The sequence below is a fragment of the Triturus cristatus genome, chromosome 5_1, assembly GCF_964204655.1.
Source record: "Triturus cristatus chromosome 5_1, aTriCri1.1, whole genome shotgun sequence".
NCBI classification, from domain to species: domain Eukaryota; kingdom Metazoa; phylum Chordata; class Amphibia; order Caudata; family Salamandridae; genus Triturus; species Triturus cristatus.
In genome coordinates, this window is record NC_140587.1 from 371,380,955 (window position 1) to 371,408,844 (window position 27,890).

The 27,890-nt window shown below is 41.8% G+C and overlaps 1 protein-coding gene across 1 annotated transcript in view; it reads right to left on the minus strand.

Annotated features, from left to right (window-relative positions):
• Nucleotides 1-1,414: 1,414 nt before the first annotated feature.
• Nucleotides 1,415-27,890, minus strand: part of TRHR (thyrotropin releasing hormone receptor) — a 693,546-nt gene continuing 667,070 nt past the window's right edge. Inside the window, exon 4 of the mRNA XM_085605090.1 lies at nt 1,415-5,855. Coding sequence (XP_085461216.1) covers nt 5,823-5,855 — 33 coding nt within the window. The 3' untranslated portion in view covers nt 1,415-5,822. The remainder of the gene's footprint in view (nt 5,856-27,890) is intronic.

Consider the following 27,890-nt stretch of genomic DNA (forward strand, 5'->3'; position numbering starts at 1 on the left):
TTTGATGACATGACTTCCTGTTCTTTTCCCCAATTTCAGGCTGCATTTAAGTGTCCTTACTCGTTTTGGTACAAATGTTCGATACTTATGGAACTTATTCTAAACGCTTTCTATTCCTTTCCTTCGGGCGAATCCTCGTCCACACAAGATCCACTTCTCAAAATACTAAAGTGACTTCCAAAGGCTTCCCTGATCTATAAAGTCTTTCACTCTACTGGTCTTGAGAGTGTTAAATCTAAGGTGGATATTATTTGGGAGGAGGATCTGAGTTGTGATTGGAACACTGATTTCCAGAACAAGATATGGGCTAGGTCTTTAAAGATCTCTAGATCTGCATCCACCACTCAATCTTTGTTCTTTCTATGTCACACGCTGTTCTTTACTCCTATTTCCATAGCTAACTTTACACACACTAACAACAAGACCTGTTGGTTTTGTGACTGTCCTCTGGCTGATCTAACACACCTCCTGTTTTCCTGACCCCGATAACCTCCTTTTGGGTACTAATCTGATCTCGCATTTCAGTTATTTTTAATTTACATATCCCTGTATCGAATGTTCTTCTTTTTGCAGGAAGTTTATTAGAGTTACTGGGGCTATATCCTCATGAAAGAGGTTTGTTCAACCTGATGCTGGCTTTAGCTTTTCAGCAAATTGCACACAATTGGAAATGTTCAACTAAACTTTCAGTCAAGTCTTGGTGGAATACAGTTTGCCCCTACCATTTGCCACTACCACAGATTGGATATAGCTTTTGCCACCTCTTGTAAACCACTTGTGAATAGAGGCCTACTTTTGGTTATTACTAACGACTTACTTGAATAAGATTTAATTTACTCATGTTTCTTGTATACATTCTGAAAACTTCCAACCTCCATGACTTGCCATTTATTTGCCTCTTTCCCTTCATTATTATCCATTATTGCAATACTTCCCTTTGTATATATCTCAATTGCTTTTTATTATTCAAGAGTTTAAATTTATACTTGGTAGACAGTGGTAGAATATATACAGTTTTGCCCTTTTTCCCTTCCTTCCCCTATGGTATCCTTAAAACAAAAACAGCTTTCTGCTCTGTTTTATTGCCTATATTTACCCCTTTGTCAATAAAGCTTATTAAACTTTAAAAAACACCGGTATTTAAGGTTGGCACTGAGATCCAAATAAAATATGTATACATTTTATACTGTCAGTTAAAAAGATTTTAACAGGGCAATCAGTGCTCCTATATTATAGCCAATGAAAGAACACACTTCCTTATTACTTCGAAGAACGTTTCCTTTATTTCCACATTTGTACAGAGACCTACAAACAGTTACTTCAGAAACAGCCATAACAATTTATAGATGTTATTTTCAATATCAAGACGTGGCAAGAGTGCCTGAATCTTTATGAAGAAGCACATATTGTCGAAATAACCAAAATCACTCGTTCCAGTATGATATTCAGAACAGATGTCCAATGTTTCAATGTTTGTGCTGTGTTATACCCATGTGACCAAGGTGGTATCTTGTGTTTCAATAAAATATAAGAAGATGAGCATTTATCTGACAATTTATCATCTTTAGAAAGAGATCTGGGGCTTTCAAGTGCATGAAAATATGAGGGTGTGAGTATACACTGCCTCACATCCCAGACCTCAGTTTGGATCTACTGAAGTAAGTGTTATCATGCACTGCATCTACCATGATACATTGGGGTAAACTGAGTGTGTGCTCCCACCCTCCTTCTGTTTGAAAAGGCTCCCTTGATTTACTGAGCTGAGAAGCTTGTGTTGATGCATCTGCACCCAGCGAGTTGCACAGAGACCTGCAAACACTTTGGGAAACATTTGCAGCTTCCCACAAAATGATTTGTTGCTCTCTACTGATGAAGTGACGGATCCAGAAACACTTGTCTAGAGTTACACAGCACAAGCTGCACCAACAAGGGTGAAAAATGAAAGACTACAACTAAAGCAAGTGTTATGCACTGCATTAACAATAATGCATTGGGGCACTGAGTGCTAGGATGTAAGGCAGTGTGCTCCCACCCTTCGTCGGCATGAAAATATACTTATATTATAAAGGCCTATAGTGGGGCTAAATACATTCTTGTGTGTACTTTTAACCCTTGCAGTCATAGACAGTTTACTGAACAATTATAACAGTAAAGAAGTTTATACAAAGTATATACAAATTATTCTGAACAAAGTATGTGCTTATTGAGAGGTATCAGAACACATGCACAAAACTGAGAGAATACCTGAAAAACATTCAGGGACAGATTTACAAGCCCCTTGCGCCACTTTTGCGTCACTTTTAACATGGAAAAAATGACGCAAAAGTGGTGCAAGGGGCTTGTAAATACGCCCTTCAGTGTTTCACATTTTCAATCAAAGCATAAGATGTGGCTGTAGCACGAGCTACATCCGCATCTACATTTCAGACCGGATTTGAGCTGTGTACAGCTTTTTCAAGGAGTTTGGGGGCATATCAGCAACACCCGGCGATAATTATCGCTGAGCGCTCTTAGCGTGAGGATACTTATCGCCGGGTAACGTGGATTTTTATCGCTGAGATAGCGTGCTATTAGCAACGCTTATCTCCTCAGCGATAAAAATCCTCACGCTAACTGCCTAACGTGAGATTATCCAGCGATAATCTCACGCAATGTGGCGTTAGCTTGCTGATAGGGACAAACTTAGCCATGATATCCACCTTCCATAGGATATCATGGCTGAGTCAGTCCTGAAGCAGGCGTAAGGAAAGTAGCGATAACAGGGGTTATCGCTACTTTTCCTTCCGCTATGCTTCATAGTGTGGGGCTTGATGATAGGAGAAATGTCGCTTAGCGACATTTCTCCTGTCATGTTAGGTCAGGAACGCCCACTTTGCATCTCATTAGAGATGCAAAGCTGGGCGTTAGGAATCCCCACGCTATAGCAAGGTTTCACGCGTTAGCGTGGCCTTGCTAATTGCTAATTGCTAATTAGGCGATAAAATTATCGCCGCTTTTCGGCCGAAAACGGCCGTAAAAGCGGCGATAATTTTTTTATCGCCAGCTTGAAAATATGCCCCCTTGGCTTTCTCTAGTCCAGGCCATAACTCCATAACTCAAGAAGTTGGCACATGTACTGCACCAGCACATTTAGGAAACATGGGGGTCTGATGTGCTAAAGGGTTTTGCCTGTTCTGTGTTTATGGGGAACTGCATTGATCGTAAGGGACATAGACCTCTGCTTGGGCCTTGCCCCTTTGTGCTTCTGAGCTGGATGTCTAGGGCTCATGCACTTACCCCTAGGGTCGTGTCCTAGCCACGTTCTGTGGTTTTACACAGGTGCAGAACAGAGTAATACACCTGCTTTAAAAAAACAGATGTATTTCCAGCTCTCGCACTAAGGTACCACCACAGAGAGCTGGAATATGAGCTACAGACAGCACAGCTCAGAAACATGGGTCAGTAATGAACCTCAGACGGCGTAACTGAGAAACACAGTTGGGCAACACCTCCTCCTGCTCCTGAGCTGTGCTGTATGCAGCACCTATTCCACATAGCAGTGTTGCCGGGTTAGTACAGACAGGTTAAAGAGGGCCTTTGAGTAGGTGCAGCTCATGTTCCACGGAGCATTGTTGCCGGGTCAGTACATGAACTTTAAAGAGGGCCTTTGATTAGGTGCAGCTCATGTTCCACGGAGCAGTGTTACCGGGTTTGTACACGCACTTTAAAGAGGATCTTTGAGTAGGTGTGGCCAGTACTTTATATGGGCTGGTACTGAGTTTTTGTGAGAGGGGGAGTACGAGCACTTTTCAAGAGTGATGTAATACGTTTAATTGGAGAGTACCAGCACTTCTCAGAAACAAGAAAGTACCCTCGTTCAGAGTACCTGCACTTCTATTTTTTCATTTCAAGCACTGGGTACTGCTCATGTTCCACGAAGTAGTGTTACCAGGTTAGTACACACACTTTAAACAGGACCTGTGAATAGGCGCAGCTCATGTTCCACGGAGTAGTGTTACCGGGTTAGTGCACACACTTTAAACAGGACCTGTGAATAGGCGCAGCTCCTGTTCCACGGAGTAGTGTTACCGGGTTAGTGCACACACTTTAAACAGGACCTGTGAATAGGCGCAGCTCATGTTCCACGGAGTAGTGTTACCGGGTTAGTGCACACACTTTAAACAGGACCTGTGAATAGGCGCAGCTCATGTTCCACGGAGTAGTGTTACCGGGTTAGTGCACACACTTTAAACAGGACCTGTGAATAGGCGCAGCTCATGTTCCACGGAGTAGTGTTACCGGGTTAGTGCACACACTTTAAACAGGACCTGTGAATAGGCGCAGCTCATGTTCCACAGAGTAGTGTTACCGGGTTAGTCCACACACTTTGAACAGGACCTGTGAATAGGCGCAGCTCATGTTCCACGGAGTAGTGTTACCGGGTTAGTGCACACACTTTAAACAGGACCTGTGAATAGGCGCAGCTCATGTTCCACGGAGTAGTGTTACCGGGTTAGTGCACACACTTTAAACAGGACCTGTGAATAGGCGCAGCTCATGTTCCACAGAGTAGTGTTACCGGGTTAGTACACACACTTTAAACAGGACCTGTGAATAGGCGCAGCTCATGTTCCACAGAGTAGTGTTACCGGATTAGTACACACACTTTAAACAGGACCTGTAAATAGGTGCAGCTCATGTTCCATGAAGCAGTGTTGCCGGGTTTATACACGCTCTTTAAAGAGGGTCTGTGAGCAGGTGCAGCCTATGGAGTAACAGAATGAGTAGATGTGTTAGAGACTGCGCAATTTCTTGAAAAATAGGCACAGAGGGGCTTATTTACAAGCCTCTAGGGCCACTTTTGCGCCATTTTTAACATTGGAAAAGTGTTCATGACACTGTGCATGGTCTGTAATGTATGGAAGGGTCACGCCTGAAGTAGGGGGACGCTATAAATAAATTAGGGGTGGGGTTGTGGAGGCAGTCAGTAGTCTGCCCTGAATCAGCAACTCTGTGTGTGGCGGCCCTTTTCATTTCTAGGCCCAACTACGACCCTGGCTAAGGGCCTTTAACAGAGGCAGAATAATACACCACAGGAGGCCCAACAGAGGGACCTGCAATTTTGCAGCAAAATCAATGCTTTCAGTGCCAGGTTTAATTAATAATACCGTAAATGCATGTATATCACAGATGTTGCATGTAGCACATTATTTACTGGATAAATGGAATATTTTCAGCTGCGTTACAGTGTGTTCCACTTTTTTGTTTTCTTCATTTTTATAGTAGTAAAATAAAAATAAAAAAAAACATCGATATCCTAGGTTCGTGTAAGGAATGAACAACCTAAAGACCATTGTGCTAGTGTGCACTGTCTGTAATCACTACAGAAGAAAATGTTATTTTCAACCTATTAGCACGTTTCACAATAAATAGGCACCCAAATATGTCAATCAGTCACAAAATAATTGCCACTTACACTAAATTCAATAGTAGAAGGAAAAGCAACAACAAGCAAAACCAGCCACTTTTTTTCACAACGTTACTTTGCAAACATGTGTACGGGTTTGACACACTTTGCGCAGGCAGCGCCGAAGGCAGCTTCAGAAGGGGCCTGCTGTCAAGCTGCTCTCTAATGCTTGTTTACAGGAAGCAAAGCTGATCGATCGTACACAATCACCACTCAATAGCAACAGCACGAAGTGTCCTGAAGGAACTGCACTTATATTCAGGAAACACTGAAAAATGGTTTCAAAAACCAACAGACAGATAATAGAGGCCGCTCCTTTCTGCTGTCTCTACAGTCTCTTGCGTGAAGGTGGAGGAATTTTGGAATTGGGTTTGTTTCAGGTACTCTCCATTTCTCCTTTTATTGAGTACTATGAGACAAAAAAAGAGAAACCATCAGTCACAGGTGAGTATAGCAATCTCAAAAAAGACATCCAATTTCAGTTTCTTTTTATTATGATACAGGACTCCAAAGAGTTCCACATAAAAAATATACATCCACAATCATCACAACCCACCCATAAGAGAAAATGTTCAATTTTTACAATATAAAATTCATCATAACATGTAAAACAAGGGAGGAAAGTATAGATACAAAATCTATTTCAAAGACCTTTCAAGTACCAAGTGTGCAGGGACATAAGTCAGATTAAAACCATTGAATCCTTACGAAACTTCAGACAGACTATATATACAACATTACAATTAATACTTGGGGGTTAAAAACTCATAATAAAGGCAGGGTTTTACGATTCAAGGTACTGTACACAATAGCTAACAGTATAGTGAGTACCAAAAAAGTGCAAGTGCTCAAATAACAGAATTATAAGAAACTTGATGTGCAATTATGCCTGATGATATTCGTAGCATCAATCAAGAAAGATAAAATCTTAACACACCACAATGGCACTAATACTATTCAATGTTTAAGTACTCAGTGAACCAATACTGTTCTAAAATATATTTAAACATTGTTTAAAAAAGCAAAACAGTTTAAAACAGACTAGTTCAGAAGGGGGGGGCCAGCAGGCAATTACGGGCTTCCTTTGCTGTGACAATAATATACTTTTGAAAAGAAGATCTTAAATATCTACGGCGTAAGGGTTGTAATATAGGGCAGACGAAGAGAACATGATTTAAGTCTTGTACGCAGGTACCACATGAGTGGCAGAGTCTTACATGTCTAGGAAGCTCCTCCCAAGCTCCTGTTACAATTCTTAAGGGGAGTAAGTTCATCCCGAGCTGCAAAATAGTTCTACGTACCCCCCCCCCCGTTGGAGATTCGATAAAATATAAGGTTGTGGCTTTTTATAGACACTACTCCCTACTATGCAGACATTATTACAATTCTCTGCACACATTGAAATGTCTCCTTTACGAGATACATCATAGATAGTTTTGTGAATTCTAGTTTTCAACACTTGTTTGGGAAAAGCCCCCATGCTGACCATCTCAAAGCCGAAGAGATCTTTGGCTTTTTGATAATTCCTAAAAAGAGTACTTTTTCCCTTCAAGGTGTCAGGATTTCTTCATACAATGCTACCTGTAGGGAGTTCATCAGAGCTATTCCATAGTGCGTTGCTCCATCTTCAGGACGCAGCAATTGAGAGCACGTAGGTGGAAAGTAAACTGAATTCGAGCCGGAACGCCACTATGGGAGCAGCGGGATTCAGATTACACATTTGGCTCTAAATACGACCCTCTACTTTCTCAAATTTATCCCACTCCTGTGCATCTACTGTTTCTCAGGCATAGCTCAATGCTGGAGGTATCTTAATTTTATAAACTGATAAAGTATGTGCAAAGTGTCTTTTTCCACAATGTGTATAATTCGACTGATTGCGGAGGCCTGTAAAATTGACTTGCCTCTACATTGATCCATATAATTGCTACTAGAACACCTACTTGTGAAAATTTTTCCTAAGTATGGATATAACTTTACTACGTCAAGTTTCTCGTTCCCCAATAAACAGTGCATGTTTTTTCTGACTCTGTATCCCCGAAATCTAAAAACCATTACTTTACTCTTTAAAATATTTATATTTAAGTAGCAGACTCCTGAGTACCTTGCTAACTCTGAAAGTCATCTTTGGAGTCCAATTGTGGTTAGATCAAGTAAGATAGCAACATCCGCATATAGCAGACAGCTCAGCTTTAAGGTTTTTAATTTTGGGGAATCCCCTTTGCTAAGCCCCACTGTGCTTGGCAAATCATTGACATAAAGAGAGAATAGAAGAGGGGCCAAAAGGCACCCTTGCTTTAACCCATTATGGGTCTCTATTTTGCTAGACAGACCCTGTATTCCCCTCAATAGGACCTGCATCCAAGTGGAGGAGTACAGTACAATAATCAGTCTAAGTAAATTCACAGGTATCTCCATAGCCACACGGTCCCCCGATCAACCTGGTCGAAGGCCGTTGAGAAATCTATAAAGGCCGCGAATAACGGCATTCCCGGGCTCATTGGATATTTTTTAATTAGAGTTTGCAGAACTGTGATGTTATCAAGAGTACCACTGTTTTTGCGTAACCCTGTATGCTCTACCGGGATAAAACCGTTTCCAAAAGCCCAATCTTGAAGATGAATAAGAATGCTCTTGGCAAAGACTTTAATGGTCGCATCCAAAAGTGTGATCTGTCTAAAGCTAGCGGGGGAATTTTTAGGACCCTTTTTATATAAGGGGACAACTATACTGCCCTTCCAGTATGGCGGAATGACCCCATGAGTGAAACAATAAAAAAATTGTGTGCACAAGAATTCTGCCCATGCTTCACCGTCCTGTTTGATTATGGCTATTGGTACACCATCTGGGCCCATCACAGCTGAATACCTTGCCCCTTTGATATAACCTTCTATTCATTACACGAGGGAGCTCCATAATCGCTCCCCACGGAAGAGTCAGAGACAAAGTCGAAATTCCATCCGACTGAGGAATTTAGAGCGTACAGCTGGGAAATATATATAGTCCATTCTGCATCTGATATCAAGATGGGTTTTGCCTTATCTCTACCATAACAAAATGTTGCTATTAACGCCCAATATTTCCTGGTATCACCGGACTGTGTAACATATCGTAGTTTGATCCAATTTGCATCTTCCAACCTTCTACGTTCAGATACCAATTTTCTTTTCCTTACCTGTTTTAGTCTATTAATTTCCCTTTGCCTAGGTAATGAAGACTGCCTGAATTTTTCCCTGATCAAGGCGTTAATCTCCCGATTTAATTTTTTTATCTCCCACGATTTAACCACTAAAGTGGTAGAGCTGATAATATGCTTTTTGCTTCCCCACGTTCTAATTAGGGCCAATATCCTCTCAAACCTAGAAATGGGGGATTCCTGAATACAATTAGGAACTGCATTTGCAAAGATTCTCTTAAAACATAGGAGCATATTATTTGACCAAAAGGTACGCCCATTACTATGATTATATAAAATGCTTTCGTCCCTTTGATTCCAAAGCTCTGGCAGCTCGAGTTCCATGTTAACATCCACTGCCAAAACTCTATGGTCACTCATGTTTGTAGGCAGAATGTTAAATTGCATGCATGCACCAGAAAATTTGTAGGATATTGCCATATAGTCGATCAGTGAGTGTCCAAGTGGGCCCTGAAAGGTATAAGAAGTGGGGGTGTCCTCAGGGAATCTACCATTCAACATCACAAGAACCAACATTCTCAAATCATGCAAAAGAGACAGGCCTTGTCTATCTAATCTTATATGGCTAGGCAATATGGATTCTAGGATGGACCATACATCCTCCAACTCAGGGTTGGAGAATGACATGACAGATAAATTCGACATTTTAGTGTTAAAATCACCCACCATCATAGTCAAGGAGCACCCTTCAGAGGCACTTAGGAACAGATGAATTTAACCAGTGCTCTCCCTGGGGGAACATAAACATTTACCAGAGAAAGGGATATAGACTGCCCTCGTTTGTCTTTACCAAGCCTTGGATTCACTCCCATACAACACTTAGGGGTGGATATAAACAACAGGATTCCATTTTATGGTACAGCTAAGTAAAATGGCTAAACAACCACTGGCATGTCCTTTAGTAGAGGGTTTTGCTGCACAACAATAGACAAAGAAATTCTCAAAGTCAAAATCCACACAGCTTCATGTTTCCTGAAGACAAATTATTTTAGGGTCATATACTAATAAGTAGTGTAACTTATAGATCGAAAGACATGCATTTTATCTGAATTCATTTTTAAACATATAGCCATGTCACAAAACCGTCCCCTTATTCAGAGAGTAAAAACCATTGCTTAATTTGCCTCTGTGGTGCAGGTGGGGCCCACCAGCACTTTTTGGGGGGAGCAATTCTTCTTTGACTCAGAACAAGACAGAGAAAAACACACAAGTGGGAAAGCAAAGGAGAAAGTCGAAAAAACAGTGGCAAAGAGGGTGAGAAGAGAGGAAAAAGAAGATAAAAGAGTGAGATAAAGGGGCAGGGAGTGTCTGGTGGTGGATGAAAGAGGTGTGAGGTGAAATCAAGGCTAAGCAGACTTAGGTAGCTGCACTTTGACATTTGATAGCACCAGCTCTGGGCTTTTGAGCAAAACCCTGGGCCCCTGCAAGTAGTATTTCACATATTAATCATTAATATGAACCATGGCTATGATTGATATGGGATATTTGTATCAGTGGATGATCGAAGACCAGAGTGTGTCATTGCTCTCTACAAAGTAGTTCTACATTAAGAGCGCATTATGTTTGCACAAGGGTGCACAATGGAATTCTGGATATTTGTGTCCATACTCTATTTAAGCTCATCTAAAGCTGTTTGGTATCATTTACTGATCATAAAAATCATAATTGTGAAAATGAATTGCCATTAATTGAGCTACTTTTGTGACAGTAGCAGACATATATTTATTTTACTCTTGTACAATTATTGCCTTTCTCTTAAGTTACCAAATTCCACGAAACAAGGCGAACAACTTATGAACTCCGATTGGTCTCCAATCCATGGTCTTGACCACGTTTTTTTTTCTCCACTGATGAGAGCTGATATGTGTCAAAGTAATTGCAATCTTTGGTATCGCCAAGTACAAAAGACTTTGTGCATCAGATGCACAGTATGAAAATGGTGGAGAACTGAACAAATATCTGGTAATCTGGCTACCATAGTGTTTTACTTTCACAGCATAGGAAAACACATGCGTGAGAAGGGAAGTTACCACAACAATAAAACATAGTGTGGAGTATTACCAGTACATATCCCAATATGTTTCATTTGTTTTTTGCTGCTGTAGATGACATACTGCAAAGATTGTCCTAAATTATGCTTATGGTAGTTTTCCCCTAATTTATCATAGCAAATTTTAAATATAGTGGAAATACATGTAGTTTCTAATATAAAAATGCCTAGCCATCTTTGCACCATTTGCCAGCAAAGTTCATATTATGAAGTTGTTTTAGACAAAAGACTGGTACTGATTCATCGACGTAGGGGTCGAGATAATAAACAGAACACTACATTCTCTGGGCACTGTACATTGGAGACATATTTTCAAATTCTGTGAGCCACTGAACTGGTTTGTCTCACTTTCATACGTATGAAAATTAAGTTGTCCAGTGTTTATCCGCTACGGAAACTACATTTTTCAGACTTGATCAAAATTGTTGCCCACACCTTGCAGCTCTATTGAGTTCCACAAGAAAATGATATATGCCATCCCCTTTACGGAGAAAAGGAGAACTGTCAGGAATCACCCATTCCTCTTTTTTTATGAGTTATGCTCTATTAGACAGGGAGTTTTAGAAGCCAAACAAAACCTTTCAGAGGATCTCTAATCTGCAGAGTATTGTAGGTGAAGCCCAACCCTCTTACATAGTCACAATTAAAGTTCAGGCCACCCTAAAAATGCCCCAACATATTTTATCACACGTCCTTATTCTATTGGTCTAAAACAAGGGTCTCTAACCTTTTCTGTAATCAGAGCTACTTATGATCAATAAAATAATTCCAAGCTACTAATATAATTTGTTATTTTATAGTGATCACATCAGGCAAGACTGCTTTAGTGAATTTCCTATTTCAAATTTCCAGGAGTGATCACCTCAGTGCATCAGGCAGGATTGCCAGCAGCAATGTAAAAAAACGTCTTTGAGAATCTGGAATTTCTTTTCATGGATACTACATAAAAGGCATAGCTTAAATGCCCCAGGCACTGAGTTAATTTTATTTATTTATTTGTATTTATTTATTTGAGTTTTTATAGAGCGCGAACATGACCCGTTAGGGTATCAGAGAGCTTTACAGGGATAACACGCTATGTACAGGTTTGATACAGGCAAAACACAAAGATGGGGATTAGGAGTTGACTACATTAGGACAAAAGCCAGAGTTATATACAATAATCAATACTGTACCATAATCAGCAGAGCAACATGTCAGCGATAAAAAGAGAAAACCAGCAATTCTATGAGAGGGGAGATATTATAAAAAAAGGCAGAGGGAACCACCAGAACATTAGAAGGAGTGAGAGTTGGTACACAGGAAGGGCTAAGCAGTACAGGAAATTCTGCACAGAAACAAAAGCCAAGACAAAAGGCGGTATGCGCAACAAAGGAGAGTTATTGTAGGAATTTGCTCATTAGGAAGGTTTTAGCTTCCTTTTTGAAGATTGGCAGAGAAGGTATTCTTCTGATGGAGGATGGTAGCGAGTTTCAGATTCTTGGTGCAGCCCCAGAGAACGCTCGGTTATATGTTTTTTCCTTGCGGAAGCGGCCTGGCTGGAGTACACGGTCTCTGGCAGACTGGGAGTTTCAGAAACCCCCAGATACCACGATTTTCTGGGCGAGAAATGCCGGGAGATCGTGTGCAAGGCTTTGTGAGTGATACAGGCCTGTTTGAGGTGGATTCAGCTTCAAGAGGAAGCCAGTTCAAGGCCTTCAAATATGATGAAATGTGGTCAAATTCTTTTGAGCCAGATAAGAATCTAGCTGCTGTGTTGAGGCAAACTTTTAGAGGGGCCCTGGATTTCTTTGGTGGGCCAGAAAGGGTAGAGCAGCCATATTCAATTCTGGAGATAACTAACACCTGTACTGCGGTTTTTAGGTCCGCAGTTTCAAGGAGTGTTTTAGTTTTCTCAAGTAGCTCAGGTGGAACACAGCAGTTTTGGCCATCGATTTGATGTGTTCATGCATATTCAGGTTGCTGTCCAAGGTTATACCGAGAGATTTAGCAGAATCCACTATGGTCGGAGTGCAGTTAAGTGCTGTGATCGAGTTAATCCATTCCAGGATGTCGTTGGAGTTTTTAGGGGGGGAGATGAGAAGGAACCCTGTTTTTTGGGCATTCAGTTTGAGCTGGTTGTTGGCGAGCCATTGAACAGTCAGTTTCAGGGCATCATTCAGATGGGTAATCTCCTCTAGAGAAGAGATTTTGATGTAGATCTGAGTATCGTTGGCGGACATGTGGAAGGAGATGTTGGCTGAGCGAAGAATTTCAGTTAATGGTTCAAGGTAGAGATTGAAGAGGGTAGGGGACAGAGTAGAGCCTTGAAGGACACCGATTGATATCGGGAAGGAGCAGATAGGTTGCTGTTGACTATGAATCTCTGGGTGCGATTCTGGAGTAAGGAACCAAACCATTTGATGACGGTACCTCCTAGACCCATCCTGTGTTTGAGGCGTTCAAGAAGCTTCTCGTGGTTGACTGTGTTGAACGCAGAGGAAAGATCCAGAAGGATCAAGAGACAGGTTTTGCCTTGGTCAAGGGCTAGGAGAGCATCATCTATAATGTGAAGAATAGTAGTTTCAGTGCTATGCACATGCCTGAACCCAGATTGGAATTCGCCAAGCAAGATGAAATTTGCGATATGTTTGCTTAGTTGTAGCTGCACACATTTCTCCAGCACTTTTGCAAGAAGAGGAATATTTGAAATTGGTCTGAAGCTTTCTGGAATTGCCGTATTCAGAGTGTTTTTTTTTAGGATGGAGATGATTTGCCCGGTTTTCAGGGAGTCAGGTATGGACCCTTGAAGAAGGGAAGCCTTGATAATTGTAGTCTAAATGGGAACAATGAGTAGGGAGGGTGCTGCCAAGAAGTTGGCAGGGAGAGGGTCGTTGAAGTGGGTATTCGGTTTTAAGGAAGATATCATTTTCGAAATGTAATGGTCATCATATAGCTTGACGTTGGACCAGTGAGCTTGATTTCTGGGTGTTGCCTAGAGGGGAAGAGAGGAAAAACAGGTCCTTGTTAGAGGAGGAGGAAAGTTTGAGGTAGCATTAAGTTTGTTACCTAGAGAGTTAATTTTGGTGGTAAAGAAGAAGAACTTATCACAGGCTATTAGGGATTCGGTTGTTTCTTTGGATGACTTAGCTAGTTTTTCTGATTGAAGTTTGACTATTTTAAAGAGTTTGCGGGGTCTGTTCTTGTCGTTTTCCAGTTCTAATTTGAAGAACTCTTTTTTGGATATGAGGATGTTCTTGTTGTAAGTATTTCTGGCCTGATGGAGAAGGTTAAGTTGGGAGGCTGAGGGGTGCTGCCTCCAGTTTCTTTCTGTAAGTCAGAGAGCTCTCATTTCGCTATTGAGGGGTTCACTGAACCAGGGTTGTTTGTCTGTGATTTGGGACCTTTTGAGCTTTAACGGAAGCAGATCATCTGTTCTGTTGGACAAAGTCGAGTTACAATGCTCTGTGAGGTCGTTGACCTTTGTTAGGTTTGGGGGGGTGTAGGTCTTTTGCACAGAGAGCAGTCAGCTTCTCAAGGTCAAGGTTCTTAGTGTCTCTGAGCCAGCGTTTCGGTTCACCGGTTGCCCTAATCTTTTCAAGCGGTAGTCAGGTATTAGGAAGGTGGTGGCATGGTGGTCTGACCAGTCGCATTGATCTATTGAATTCAGCCTGACCGCCGATACCTTAGCGATGATCCAATCCAACGTGGTGCCTTTTGAGTGGGTTGGAAGGGTGCAGGTCTGGGTGAGTGATTGGGCAGCGAGGAAGACTTTGACAGCGTTGACCCAGAGTCATTAGGTCATTCCAATGAGGATTAAAGTCACTGAGGAAAATGTCATTGGAGTGGGGGGAGACCTTAGTGGTAATGATTTCCATGAGGAGATCCATGAATATGTTGTTCTTGCCTGGGGGGTAGTAGAAGATGTGCAATTTGCATAACTGCGTAGTGTTGTTACAAATGGAGAGAGCATGATATTCGCAGAAGTTCATGGGGTCTGAATGGAGTTCTCTGACAAGGAGGTCGGAGCTCTAGATGCATGCAATGCCTGCCCCTTTTTTATTTGTCTATCAAGTCTAACGATGTTATAATTTGGCAGAACCAGTAAATCAAGGTAAGGACATGAAGATTCATTGAGCCAAGACTCGGTTAGGATAGCTATATCAGTTTTATGGCTGAGGATGAGGGCGGCGATGTGAGAGGCGTGTATCGCAGCTGAACGGCAGTTAAGAAGAAGACCAGAGAGTGGAGCATTGGGACCAGTGTTGTAAGATGGGGAGGATAGGGGTACTTGTGGTAAGTTGTTGCAGTTTACTCCTCCATTATGGAGAGATGATGATCCATTGGTGTTGATTGAGACAGTGGTAATCAGGTAATCAAATGACACAAGCACTTTCTGTGCATTCTTGCGCATGTCACTTCTATCTCTTTCTCTTTCTTCACCTCTGAACATCGTTTTGGCACTATTGTGCTTTTTTGACGGTCATGAAAGTCACCAATGATGAAAGCGTGAGCAAACTGGTGAGTACCAACCAGCAGCTCCCTTGGTGATGCTTACGTGAGGTACTTTCTCCCCTTTCTCAAAAAACAATTCTTGATCACATTTACAAGGAGATTTTCAGTTTGGTGGATTGACAAACAGTGAAAATTGATAACCTGGATCCGGATGTGACTGACATACTTTATAAAGCCAGCCTCTGGGCGGACATATTATCAAGCTGCCCCTGGTATCCTTGAAAAGGATTGGTGTTCAAGTACAATCAGGTTTTTTATAGCTTGTCAATTCAAGAAGGACCTGAAGACCTGGTTCTTCGATTAAACCACAGTTCCTCCAACAGACCATTAGATCCCCTACCCCCAGTGCCTTGAGACACTTTAGGGTGAGTAGTTGTGCTTTACAAGTCACTTGATTAATTGATTGATAATCTACATCACTCCACTCTATGCCACTCCAGTCTACGCTATTCCAATGTACTGTACGACACTCAAGTCTATGCCACTCTACTGTTCGCTATTCCACTATATACCACTCCACTATACATCGTTACACTGTACACCAGTAACACTCAACATTACTCCACTGTATACCACTCCACTGTACGCAACCTCACAGTATGCCTCTCCACTCTATACCACACCACTCTACATCACTACACTCTACGCTATTTCACTGTACACTGTCCACCATGCCACATATGCAATTACACTGCATGTCAGTACACGTCACTACACTCTACCCCCTACACTCTACCCTACTGCACTCTACCACTCCCCAGTCTGCGACACTCCACTGTATAATATTCCACTCTACAACACTCCACTCTACACCACTACACCGACCATCACTCCACTCCATTCTATGCCACTCCAATCTATGTGATTCCACTGTATGCCACTGCATTAAACCTCACACCACTCTACGCCAATCTACTGAACGCTACTATACTGCACGCCAGTCCACTGTATGCTATTGCACTCAATGCCACTCTATGCCACTCCACTGTACGCCATTCCACTCTACCCTACTCCAGTGTACACTATTCCACTGTACACCACTGCAATCTATGCCACTGTACTCTGCCCTGCTCTACTGTCCCCCACCCCACTCTACCCTACTCCACTCTACTCCAGTCTATGTCCCTCCAGTCTAAACCGCTGCACTGCACTGTGCGCTACTATACACTACTCAAATATAACCTATTTCACTGTATAAAACTCCACTCTCCCCACTATACTCTAAGTTATTTCACTCTATTCCTCTCCACTGTACACCATTCCACTGTGCAATACTCGACTATACGCTACACCACTACACTCTACGACACTCCACTATGCAACACATAACTATACGCTATTCCACTCCACACCACTACACTTTACACTATTATAATTTTTGACACTACACTGTACCTATTATTATACTCTACCACACTATACTCAATGCCACTCCACTCTACGCTACTCCACTATATGCCACGCTACTGTACCACACTGCACTGTTCAACACTCCTCTCTCTGACACCCCACTCTACGCCACTCCACTGTATACTATTCCACTGTACACTTTTCCACTGTAAAACATTCCACTCTACTCTACTCGACTCTACAACACTATGCTCTTTCTACTGTACTGCACCACACGTAAGAACACTCCATTCAATGACAGTAAACGCTATGATTTAAAAAACTGTTTATTCATAAGCAACATTTATTTAATGAAAAAACAAAGTTCAATCCATTGCTACAGTTAGAACAACATTATTGATTTTTTCTATGCAAATCAAACTTAAAATACACAGACATTTCAAATTCTTCAGTTATAGTATAGCTTAAATTTATAATTTATGCACCACCCTTGCATTTATATAACTTTGTGTATTCTTTCCCTACAAACAAAACTAAAAGGGTACAAACATTTAAATTGCAAACTGTATTCCTATACCTTTAATTTGTAATATATGCAAAACCTTCAAATTATTAAAAATCGTTCTCCTCCATATACAATGTATTGTAATATAAAGGTGTTGCATAAATCATAAATTAAAGAATTATTGTATACTTTTAGTTTTGTTTATAGATAAAGAATAAATAAAGTTATATAAATGCAGAGGTGATGCATAAATGATAAATTTAAGGTATAACTACAACTGAAGAATTTTTAATGTTTGTGTATTTTTAGTTCGGTTTGTATATAAAGAATAAATAAACTTTTCATAACTACAATAAAGGTTCAATATTGAGGCCCAGATGTACGACTATTTTGCATGCGCAAAATCAGTCGCAAAATGAATTGCGCATGCAAAAATGGCCATATACAATTTACAAAAGGCACTCGCAATTGTCAAAATTGCGCTGTGAGCGAATACCGACTCGCAAAAAAAGTGACTGCTTTTTGCTTTCCCAAGATTGCGAGCCACAAATTGAGACATGCAAAATTGCATGTACGCAGCAGTCACTAATTGCGACTAAGTGTAAAAAGGCACATTTGTGCATGTAATTTACCTATAACCAGAACCAGGTGGTAATCTGGCCCAACCTATAAAAACAGCCACAGAATGCATCACAAACCTTTCCACAATGACTGCCCTGTACGTGTTAGCAAGGAGGGGTTGGACAATGGTGGCACTGCAGAGGAGGAGGAGACAGGAGCAGATATTCAGAGTCAGGCTGACATTGTTGGTTAAGACAGAGGAGGAGATTTATGAGCAGTACAGGCTAAGTAGCAGTGTCATACTAGACCTCATAGACACATTGAAGCCACAACTTGAGAGCAGAACCTTGTGCAGCAATGCAATTGCCACACATGTGCAGGTCTTGGCTCTTGGCCACTGGTAGTTACCAGAATGTCATTGCAGTCGCTGGTGGTGTGTATCAGAGTGCGCATTCGCGTTTTTTCCATAATTTTCTAGACGCCATGCTATACCACATCCATCAAAACATATATATGCCCGGAGATGATGAGGAAGTAGACTAAACAAAACTCGATTTTTACAGAATTGCAAGGTTCCCAAAGGTCATAGGGTGCATAGATGGGACCCAAATTATTATAAATCGCGCTCCTCCATAAACAGTGCATTGTAATTTGATGGTGTTGCATAAATTATAAATTAAAGATTTTAATGTTTGTATACTTCTAGATTTGTTTGTAGATAAAGAATAAATAAAGTTATATAAATGCAGAGGTGAACCATAAATCATAAATTTAAGGTATAACTACAACTGAAGAATTTCTAATGTTTGTGTATTTTAAGTTTGGTTTGTATATAAAGAATAATTAAACTTTTAATAACTACGATAAAAGTTCAATATTGAGGCCCAGATGTACGACCATTTTGCATGCGCAAAATCTCCGTAGCTGAAATTCTGCTACGGCTTGACACCTCACTATCAGTGCCACCCATGGCACCTCCACCAACTTTCATATTAGACTGCTGGGTTTCCACTGCTGCACCGATTTTCTCTAGAACACAAGCAACATCCCCACTGTAGTGGCCCATCTCCACCTGCAGCCCAAAGCTGCGCTGGCTGTGTTGATTGGTAGCATGCACAAGCCTATTAATGGCCCTGCTCAGTGTTTCTAGTTTATGCCCCCTGCTGCGCTCCATGCACCTAAGATTTGCCCTTTCCACAGCCCATTCTTAGGCTAGGTCCACCACTGTGTTGTTGAGGGCATCCAGTTTTGCCTCAATCCGGGTCTGATTCTCAGCAAGTTTGTTCGTAATCATGCGGAAGCCCTGTGTCATCCTGACATTTCTTTGCCTTTGAGTCTTGTGTTGCAGGCACTGGTTTAGCAACATCTCCAGATCTAGTGCTTCAGACATGCCCTGACTGGCTGATCCAGTGGAGGACAAACTTTGCTTCTACTGCAGGGACTGCTGTGTTGGCTGTGGGAGCTGCACCCTGGTAGCCAGAGAGCTTCGTGATGTTGGGTTCTGCTGTTCAGCTGGAGTGACAATGGGTGAGGCCTGTGAAGTAGTTGCTGCCTCAGTTGCTGGGACTTCAGATGAACTGTGCCCAATGTTTTCTCCCACATCCTTCCCTTTCTCCATCTGCTCAAGCTCCTGGCTACCTGCTGTGTCATCAGCAGTGTTCTCTCCTTCCAATGCTGTGTATATGTGACAAAAGATGATAGGAAAAAAAATAAAATATGTGAGTCACTGTCTCAGTGGTGGTGCAATGTTTATCAGCTCACTCATTCCCTCACTATACTGAATTTGTCACAGTCTTTATCTCCCATGATGCAACACTAGTGTTGTTTGTTGTACATAGATTTATTTATTTAAAGAGTTTTCTAAAGCGCTGGCTAGACCCGAAGGTATCAGAGCGCTTTACAGTAGGTTCCATAATGTAACAGAAAATGATAACAATCACACATTATGTCAAAAAATAAACAATACATTGAGAGAGGAGGGAAGGAGAGATGTAAATAGAGGGAGGATGGGGCAAGAGACGACAGGAGAGACTTAAGGAAGTCTGTCTAAAGACCGACTGGGTAGGTGATGTCCAAGGAGAGAATCCCCGGCCCGTCTCCCCTTTAGCTAAACCAGGTAGCTCCATCGGGCATCAGTCAAAATAGCTAGGTCTCAATTGATGAGGGAAAGTTCACAGATAAACAGGGTGGGGACTAAGGGCCAGGACAGGTGAGGGCAAAGGTCAGTAGCTGGAAAGTGGAGAAGGGTTAGGGGGAGGAGGGAGGTAAAGGTCAGGAGAGACGCAGGAGGGTTTGCCCAAAGACTGGCTGGGTAGGTGATGCTCCGTAGCCCATCTCCCCTTTAGCTCATGAGGTAGCTCCACCGGGCATCAGTCAAAAAGGCTAGGTCTCAGCTGTCGAGGGGAAGTTCTCAGAGTAAAGGTCCTGTTGGGTGAGCGGGAATAGGGTTGAGTGAAGGCTGGTCGAGGTCCAAACGATGGCCAATGATTTAAGACCTGGAGAGGAAATAGTATCGCGGAGGGTCTCATTGAGGTGGCCATCTTGAAATCCAGCAGGGGGGACAAGTCCTTGAAAGTTCGAATTCAATCTGCCACCATGCTTCTCTATAGCCCAGAGGAAAGTGGGAGGGCGGCCATCTTGAGAACAGGTCTAAACGTTGGGGCAGAGATTATTGAGCCAGGTCAACATTCTTAAGATGAGTAAAGCCCCGTGGTGTAAGTGAGGGGGGTGTCTGTGGTCTGGGAGGAGTTTCGCTTCATATGGATGGACCGTCATCAGTGATGTCACTGACCATGTCATGAATGATGTAATATGTGACGTCATCAGCAGTGCATTACGGGGGCGTGAGTTATAGTTAGCAGAACTAACTATAATGGTGGAATTTCTCTGGTTTTGTACGAGGGAAATGTCCAGCTAACTATAACATCCCTGAAACCTATGGTTTTTTCAGTGATTTTCAATGGTTTTTTAAATGCTAGTTTCTAACTATAACGTCTGTAAAACCAATGGTATCTTCAGTAAATTTCAAAGGTTTCTTAAACGCTAATTTCTAACTATAACGTCCCTGAAACCTATGGTTTTTTCAGTGAATTTCAAAGGTTTTTTAAATGCTAATTTCTAACTATAACGTCCCTGAAACCTATGGTTTTTTCAGTGAATTTCAAAGGTTTTTTAAATATTAAACTACTATTCTGCTATTTGTCATTAGTACTGTTTTTTCTAACTTTTCCAGTACAGAAAAGTAAATAAACTGTAAAACTGTTGTGTAATGTAATATATTTCAGAAATTACAATGTTATTTATCAAATAATACATCATAATTTAACATTTTGAATACATATTTTTCTCCCTTTTTCTGCTGTTTTCAGATTCTACTTAACTTCACTATTCACTATTCACAGTGATGTCAGTGTAGTATCATCATAAACAGCTGGGAAAAAAAACAATCAACTAGATTGTTAAAAAACAAACCAAATGACTAATTCTTGCAACCACAATACTAAATCAGCACAAATAAAACATTCAATACTATTTCCAATTTTTAAATCTGGCTGGCTCGTAGAGAGAGAGCTGCGGCCTGTCGTCTCGCAGGGGGAGAGCTGCGGGCCCGACGGCTCGCAGATGCAGAACTGGGAGCCGACTGACTAGCTTCTAAAGGCATAGCTGCTAGCTGGTGATGTGGGGATAGGGAGCATGAAAGGGGTATCTCGCACAGACTGCAGTATGTTTTCAGAGTTGCCTCGCAGAGGTAGAACTACGGACTCGATGTCTTGTAGACGGAGAGATGCGAGCTGATGTGGACTGAATCATAAAATGGCTGACAACAGTTCCTAGTTTCAACAGTTCGCACCCAGGCTCCCAGAGGGAGAGCTACGGGCCGTCTGCTCGCAAAGGCATAGCAGCGTACTGGCAGAGGTAGATAGCTGCGAGCCGACGGACTAGCTTTTAAAGGCAAAGCTGCGAGCTGGTGATGTGGGGAGAGGGAGCGTGCAAGGGGTTTCTCGCACAGACAGAGCTCCGGTATATTAAATTGCCCCCGGGACCTTTGTTTTAATTTCATTCGATGCGAGGCACAAGATGGCTGCTAACACTTCCTGGTTTGAAGTGTTAGCAGCCAAAAAGAGGGAGTAAGGCTCTGTCCAGATATATATATATTTTTTTCCTTTAATATCTCAAAAACTACTGAACGGATTTACACCATTTCAACAAAAGCGTGCTTTCTGGACCAAGGCCTTTCTTCCTGCCTGGCGTAATTCCGTTCAGCAGTTTGACCTGTGGCCTTGTGTAAAGTTTCCTATGGAAATTGCATGGAGAAAACATGTTTTGGGACCCACATTTTTTCTCAGCCCTCCCCTTGATGAATCAACCCCAAACTTTCAAGATAGGAGCTCATCTGAAAAGAGGAACTTTTTTGAAAATTTTCGTAAAGATTCGTCAAACGACGCCAAAGTTATAAGCACATCAAAAAATGCTTTTCCTATGGAAACTAGGTTCTAACTATAACTATCTACTGGCAACCACCAGTAGATTATATATATATATATTAGGTAGGTAGATATAGTTAGGACCTATTTTCCATAGGAAATCGACAACATTCTATTTGGAATAACGTTGGCGCCGATTGACGAATCTTCGCGAAATTTTCCAAACGTTTGGCCAGCTCCGATCCGCTCCTATCCTGAAAATTTCACGGTGATTCGTCAAGAGAAAAGGGGGGTCCCAAAATGTGTTTTTCCAACACATTTTCCCATAGGACCTTTAGCCGCAGCTACAGCCCGAACTGCTGAATGGAATTACACCAAATTTGACAAAGAGGTAGTCCTCAGTTCAGACTCGTGCCTTTTGCTTAAATGGTGTAAATCCGTTCAGTAGTTCCTGAGAAAATTTGAGTTAAAAGTACATATATATCTATGGCCTCGGAGGATCCGCGCACCCTATCCACACCCAGCGCGCACCCTGCCGTGCACGAGCTGTATTCTAATTGGTCAAACAGAGGCACAAGAAACCTAAAAAACAAACATGAAAAACGCAAAAAGGGGGCAGGGTAGAAACACCCTAACCCCCTAGGCCTGCTCAGGGGGTCCCACAAGGACCCCCAGGGCCCAAAAAAGAATGTTTTAAAAAAAAAAATCATCAAGATTTGCGCACCCAGCGCGAATTTCGGCCGAAAAAAAAAAAAATTCAGCATAGACTCCCGCGCTGAATATGCTAATTTGCCCCCAGGGGGGCCAAATCCCGGGGGCATAATAAAAAAAAGTGTGGGGGGATTCCCAATCCCCCCACACTGCCCCGGGGACCGCCACCCCCAGGGCTTGAACATAGTATATGCGGGGGGCTCACAGCCCCCCTGCAGCCCCGGGGACTGCCACCCCCGGGGCTTCTTGAACATGGGTGGGGGGCTCTCAGCCCACCCAGCCCCGGAGACTGCCACACCCCGGGGCTTGAAATAATTTGGGGTGGGGGGCTCTCAGGCCCACCCAGCCCCGGGGACCGCCACCCCCAGGGCAACTTGAAATTGTGGAGCCTTGTTTAGTCCCTGGGGACCGCCACCCCCCAGGGCCGGTTCCTGCAGTGTCCCGGGGTGCCCACCCCGGGACACTGCTGTTTGCAATGGCAGGGAGTAATGAAAGGTTATACTAGTGTATGATGAGTTGTATCTGATTGTCACGTGGATGAAGTCATCAGTGATGTCATTTGAGAGGTCATCAGTGATGTCACTAACCATGTCATGAATGATGTAATATGTGACATCATCAGCAGTGGATTGCGGGCGCGCGAGATGTAGTTAGTACAACTAACTATATCGGAGGAATTTCAATGGTTTTGTTCGAGTGAAATGTCCAGCTAACTATAACACCCCTAAAACCTATTGTTTTTTGAGTGAATTTCTAAGGTTTTTTAAATGCTAATTCCTAACTATATCAGGCCTGAAACCTATGATTTTTTCAGTGAATTTCAAAGGTTTTTTAAATGCTAATTCCTAACTATATCAGGCCTGAAACCTATGGTTTTTTCAGTGAATATATATATATATATATATATATATATATATATATATATATATATATATATATATATATATATTCAATTCAATTCGTTTATTGAGATTTGGATCACGAATAAGGTCCACATAAAAAATAGGACAGAAAACATACAAATTATCACAACTATTACACAATAGTCATATAACAATTACATACTTAGTTCTTGACCACAGTGAATAAGACAAAAACATAAAAAATTTGTTATTATAAAATTTGAATATAAAGTAACTTCTTATGAGCTACGACTTTGTTATAGAACAACAATGAATACTGCAGAGTGACAGAGGTTTATCTACCAACTATTCTATAAAAGAAGAGATCAAAATCCTTTATATATATATATATATGTATATATATATTATATATATATATAACTTTGGCGTCGTTTGATGAAACTTCATGAAATTTTCCAAACTAATTCTTTGTTCATATCAGCTCCTATGTTGAAAGTTTGGGGGTGATTCGTCAAGGGAGGGGGCAGAGAAACAATTGGGGTCCCAAAATGTGTTTTCTCCATGTTAATTTCCATAGGAAACTTTAGAGAAGGCTACAGGTCGAACGGGTGAACGTAATTGCCCTAAATTTGGCAGGGAGAAGGGTCTTGGTCTAGAAAGCACGCTTTTGTTTATTTGGTGTAAATCCGTTCAGTAGGTTTTGAGAAATATCAAAATTTACAGATATCAATATTTGGGAATTCTGCCATCTGATTGGCTGAGGCCTTACGAGCCCTAGCTTGCTGCTTATTGGTTGGGAGCGCTGCAAGAAGTTGCAACTAGGAAGTATTGGCTGCAATTTTGTGATTCTGTCGAAGCTAGTAAGGGGAAAAAAGGGCAACAAAAGTAGGAAAGAGTAGGGTGGGAGCACTGTAACCTCTGTGGGGTGTTTAGGGTGTGCTATAGAGGGGGTGTGAAGCAAACTACTCATCCCTACTGGTCTGAAAGTGCTAGGTATGGAAATTAAGTGAGGTATTGCGTAGAGTCTGATGCTGCTAAGGTGAGCTGCTGCGGGACTCGGGGATTAAAGCGTGAGCCCAAACTGTGTGTCTCATGTTGTGAAGTCAGGTGCCCTCTGCGTTGCACCACACCTGTGAAAGTAGTGTCAGCATGTGTTTGTACCTACTAGGATGAACTACTGACCCCTACTGGTCTGCAAGTGCTGGGGTATGGAAAATATGTGAGGTATTGTCTAGAGTCTCATGCTGCTAAGCTGAGCTGCTGCCGGACTCGGGGATGAAAGCGTGAGTCCAAACTGTGTGTCCTATGCTGTGAAGTCATGTGCTCTGGCCGCAGTGCCACATCTGTGCAAGTAGTGTCATCATGTAGTTATACCTACTCGGAGGAGCTTTTGTTTCGAATATTGTAAGTTGTGTATGGTGTTAGGGGTGTTATACAGTGAGTGCGAAGGTAAATTTGCACGTATCAAATCAATTTGGTATTTGGAAAGTGCAAACTACTCACTCATACCGGTCTGATGGCGCTTGGGGTGTAAGCTGAGCTGCTGCCAGACTCGGGGATTAAGGTGCTGAACTACTGACCCCGGTCTGAAAGTGCAGGTATGGAAATTAAGTGAGGTATTGCCTAGAGTGTTATGCTGCTAAATTGAGCTGCTGCTGGACTCGGGGATGAAACCGTGAGCCCAAACTATGTGTCCTATGCTGTGAAGTCATGCGCTCTGGGCGCTGTGCCACACCTGTCCAAGTAGTGTCAGTAATATTTTATACATAGTAGGAAGAAGTTTTGTTTGGAACACGGTAATTTGTATTTGGTGCTTAGGTGGTGTTATGCAGGGAGTGCGAAGGTAAATCAATACGGTGTTTGTAAATCGCAAACTACTCACTGCTAGGGGTTTGAAGGCCCTGGAGGCTGGCGTGGAAATTATGTGAGTTATTAAGTGAGCTATTGCCCAGAGTCACATAGTGCTGAGCTGAGCTGCTGCCGGAGCAGGGGATTAAACTGTGAGGCCTGTGCTCTGAACTCATGTTTTCTGGCTGCTGCGGCACACCTGTCTAAGTAGTGTTAGCATGTGTGCATACGTGCTAGGAGGAAGTTTTGTTTTGAACAGTGTGACGTCTGTAGGGTGATTGAGGGGTGCTACAGAGGGAGTGTGAAGTTCAATTCTGCTGTTTCCAATCAATGCAGTATTTGTAAAGTGCAAACTACTCACTCGTACGGGTCTGGAGGTTCTGGGGGCCGGCGTGGAAATTAAGTGAGCTATTGCTCAGAGTCACATGGTGCTATCCTGAGCTGTCGCTAGAGTCGGTGATCAAAGCAAGAGCTCTGTGCTCCAAAGTCAGATGGTGTGGCCGCTGTGCCACAGCTGTGTGGAGAATACATTTTGGTGAGGGTGCGGGAGTTGCTGTTACCTGGCCCTACAATAGCGGCCCAAAGTTGTCAGTTATAAGGCGGCTCTAAAAAGAGCCCTTATGTTTATTAGATGGAGCTATATATAAGTGCGGTTGCACAACTTCAGTTTATTCAGAAAAACTCGATTTCCCTGATCTGTGAAGTGTACTCCATCACTTCTGTAGATATCAGCCATATTAAAACGTATGTTGTTGTTGTAGATCTACCCCATTCTATGGTCTCTGAGGTATGCAGACACAGCTTTGTTGACATTCTTCCTAGATTTTTCAATCTGAGGACAAAATTGGTTTGACCATTTCTACTTCTGTCTTTGGCATCTATTGGAATATACAAAGATAGTTTGAGGCAAAAGCAACATCAATTGTTGAAAGGTGTCCTTCATTAGCATTTCCAAACCTACCCCAGTCAATGTGCCTAGGTCGTTTCCACCACAATGCACAATCATGAGGTCAGGGTGTTGGAGATGCAAACAGGTTTTAACCGAAGGCAACAATTGGTGCCTCTTCAATCCTCTCTGTGCAAACCATTTAATGTCCACATTTTGTAAACCTAGGTCTAAGTCAATACATCTCTGTTCTGCATACCTCTTGCACCAAAAACATAGCTATGTCCTACGATCCACACTAGCATTTTGAAGGTATGGCTGGAAGGTATGGAAAGATGTCTGTAGCTCATGCAGTTCCTTCATAGAGTAAGAGATATGTTTAAAGTTGGGGAAAAATCTTTTTTTTTCTCCACAGAAAACGATAATTGATTGGAAGATAAGAAGCATTGGGTACTAAAAACTAGGGTGCATATTAGTTGCGTGAAAAAGCATGTTTGTCATTGGGTAATAAAGAGCAGTCTAAACGTGGAGTCCATACGATAGGATGAAATGTGCTCAGCTCAACCAGACGTGCTACTTGCATTTGGAAGGTACATTTGGAACTTAAAACAATGGTGAACTTTTTAACCTGCAGGTGCTGTTAAATATTCGAGAATATGCTGAAAAAGAACCTGTTACATTTTAAAAAAACATGAACTTTTAACCTGCAGGTGTCATAGAATGTTCCAGAAAGTGTGGTGATAAAATAGGTCGAACTTCTGACCTGTATGTGGCGCAGAAAATTAAGTAGCTTTTCAGATGGAAAATTAAAAAATAACCAATGGAGATAAGTTTTGGAATGTCGATGAAGGAATGAAGTATTCTGATTTGTTCTTTACATGTATTTGTATGTGGAGCGACAAAGAAATTGTGCCATTACTGGTTCCATTCTTGATGAAAGCGGTGCATTACATGTACTGCGTGACAAAGAAAGAACTGTATGCGTGTGTGACATTTGAAATCTGCATACCAACTACAAAGGTGAGGTAGAAATGAACAAGGTGTGTTATGTGTTCTGTAGTAGTAAGTAAGTATTTGAGGTGATATTTTTAAGTTTGAAAGTATTTTTTATTTCCAAATAAAATACTGTTAGTAAAATGTGGTGTTTCATATTGGTTATAAAATATCCATAAATTTCAACCTGTTGTTAAATAAGTACTCTATATATGTTTAGGAATTTTTCACAAAGAAGAAATGTAGTTTGTCATCTTTAAAGGACTGTATGGTTTTGAAAATGAGGTACAGTGTTAATTTGGGTTTGCTAATGTATTCAGGTGAGATAAAAAAATGTCCCACGTTTGCAAATTATACTTTTTGTGGAAGTAGTGGGGAAGGGGGGGTAGGAGATGTATGTGTTATTAAGTTAAAAGCGATAAAACCAAACCCAGAAATGTTATGTGGACAGGTTGTGGTCTCATTTTTTACAGTGAGAGGTAGATTTGAATATTAGTCTAGGTAGGTTGTTGTACTGTGAGGCCGTCTACAGTGTTTGGAGATAACATGGAGAAGAGATGAAG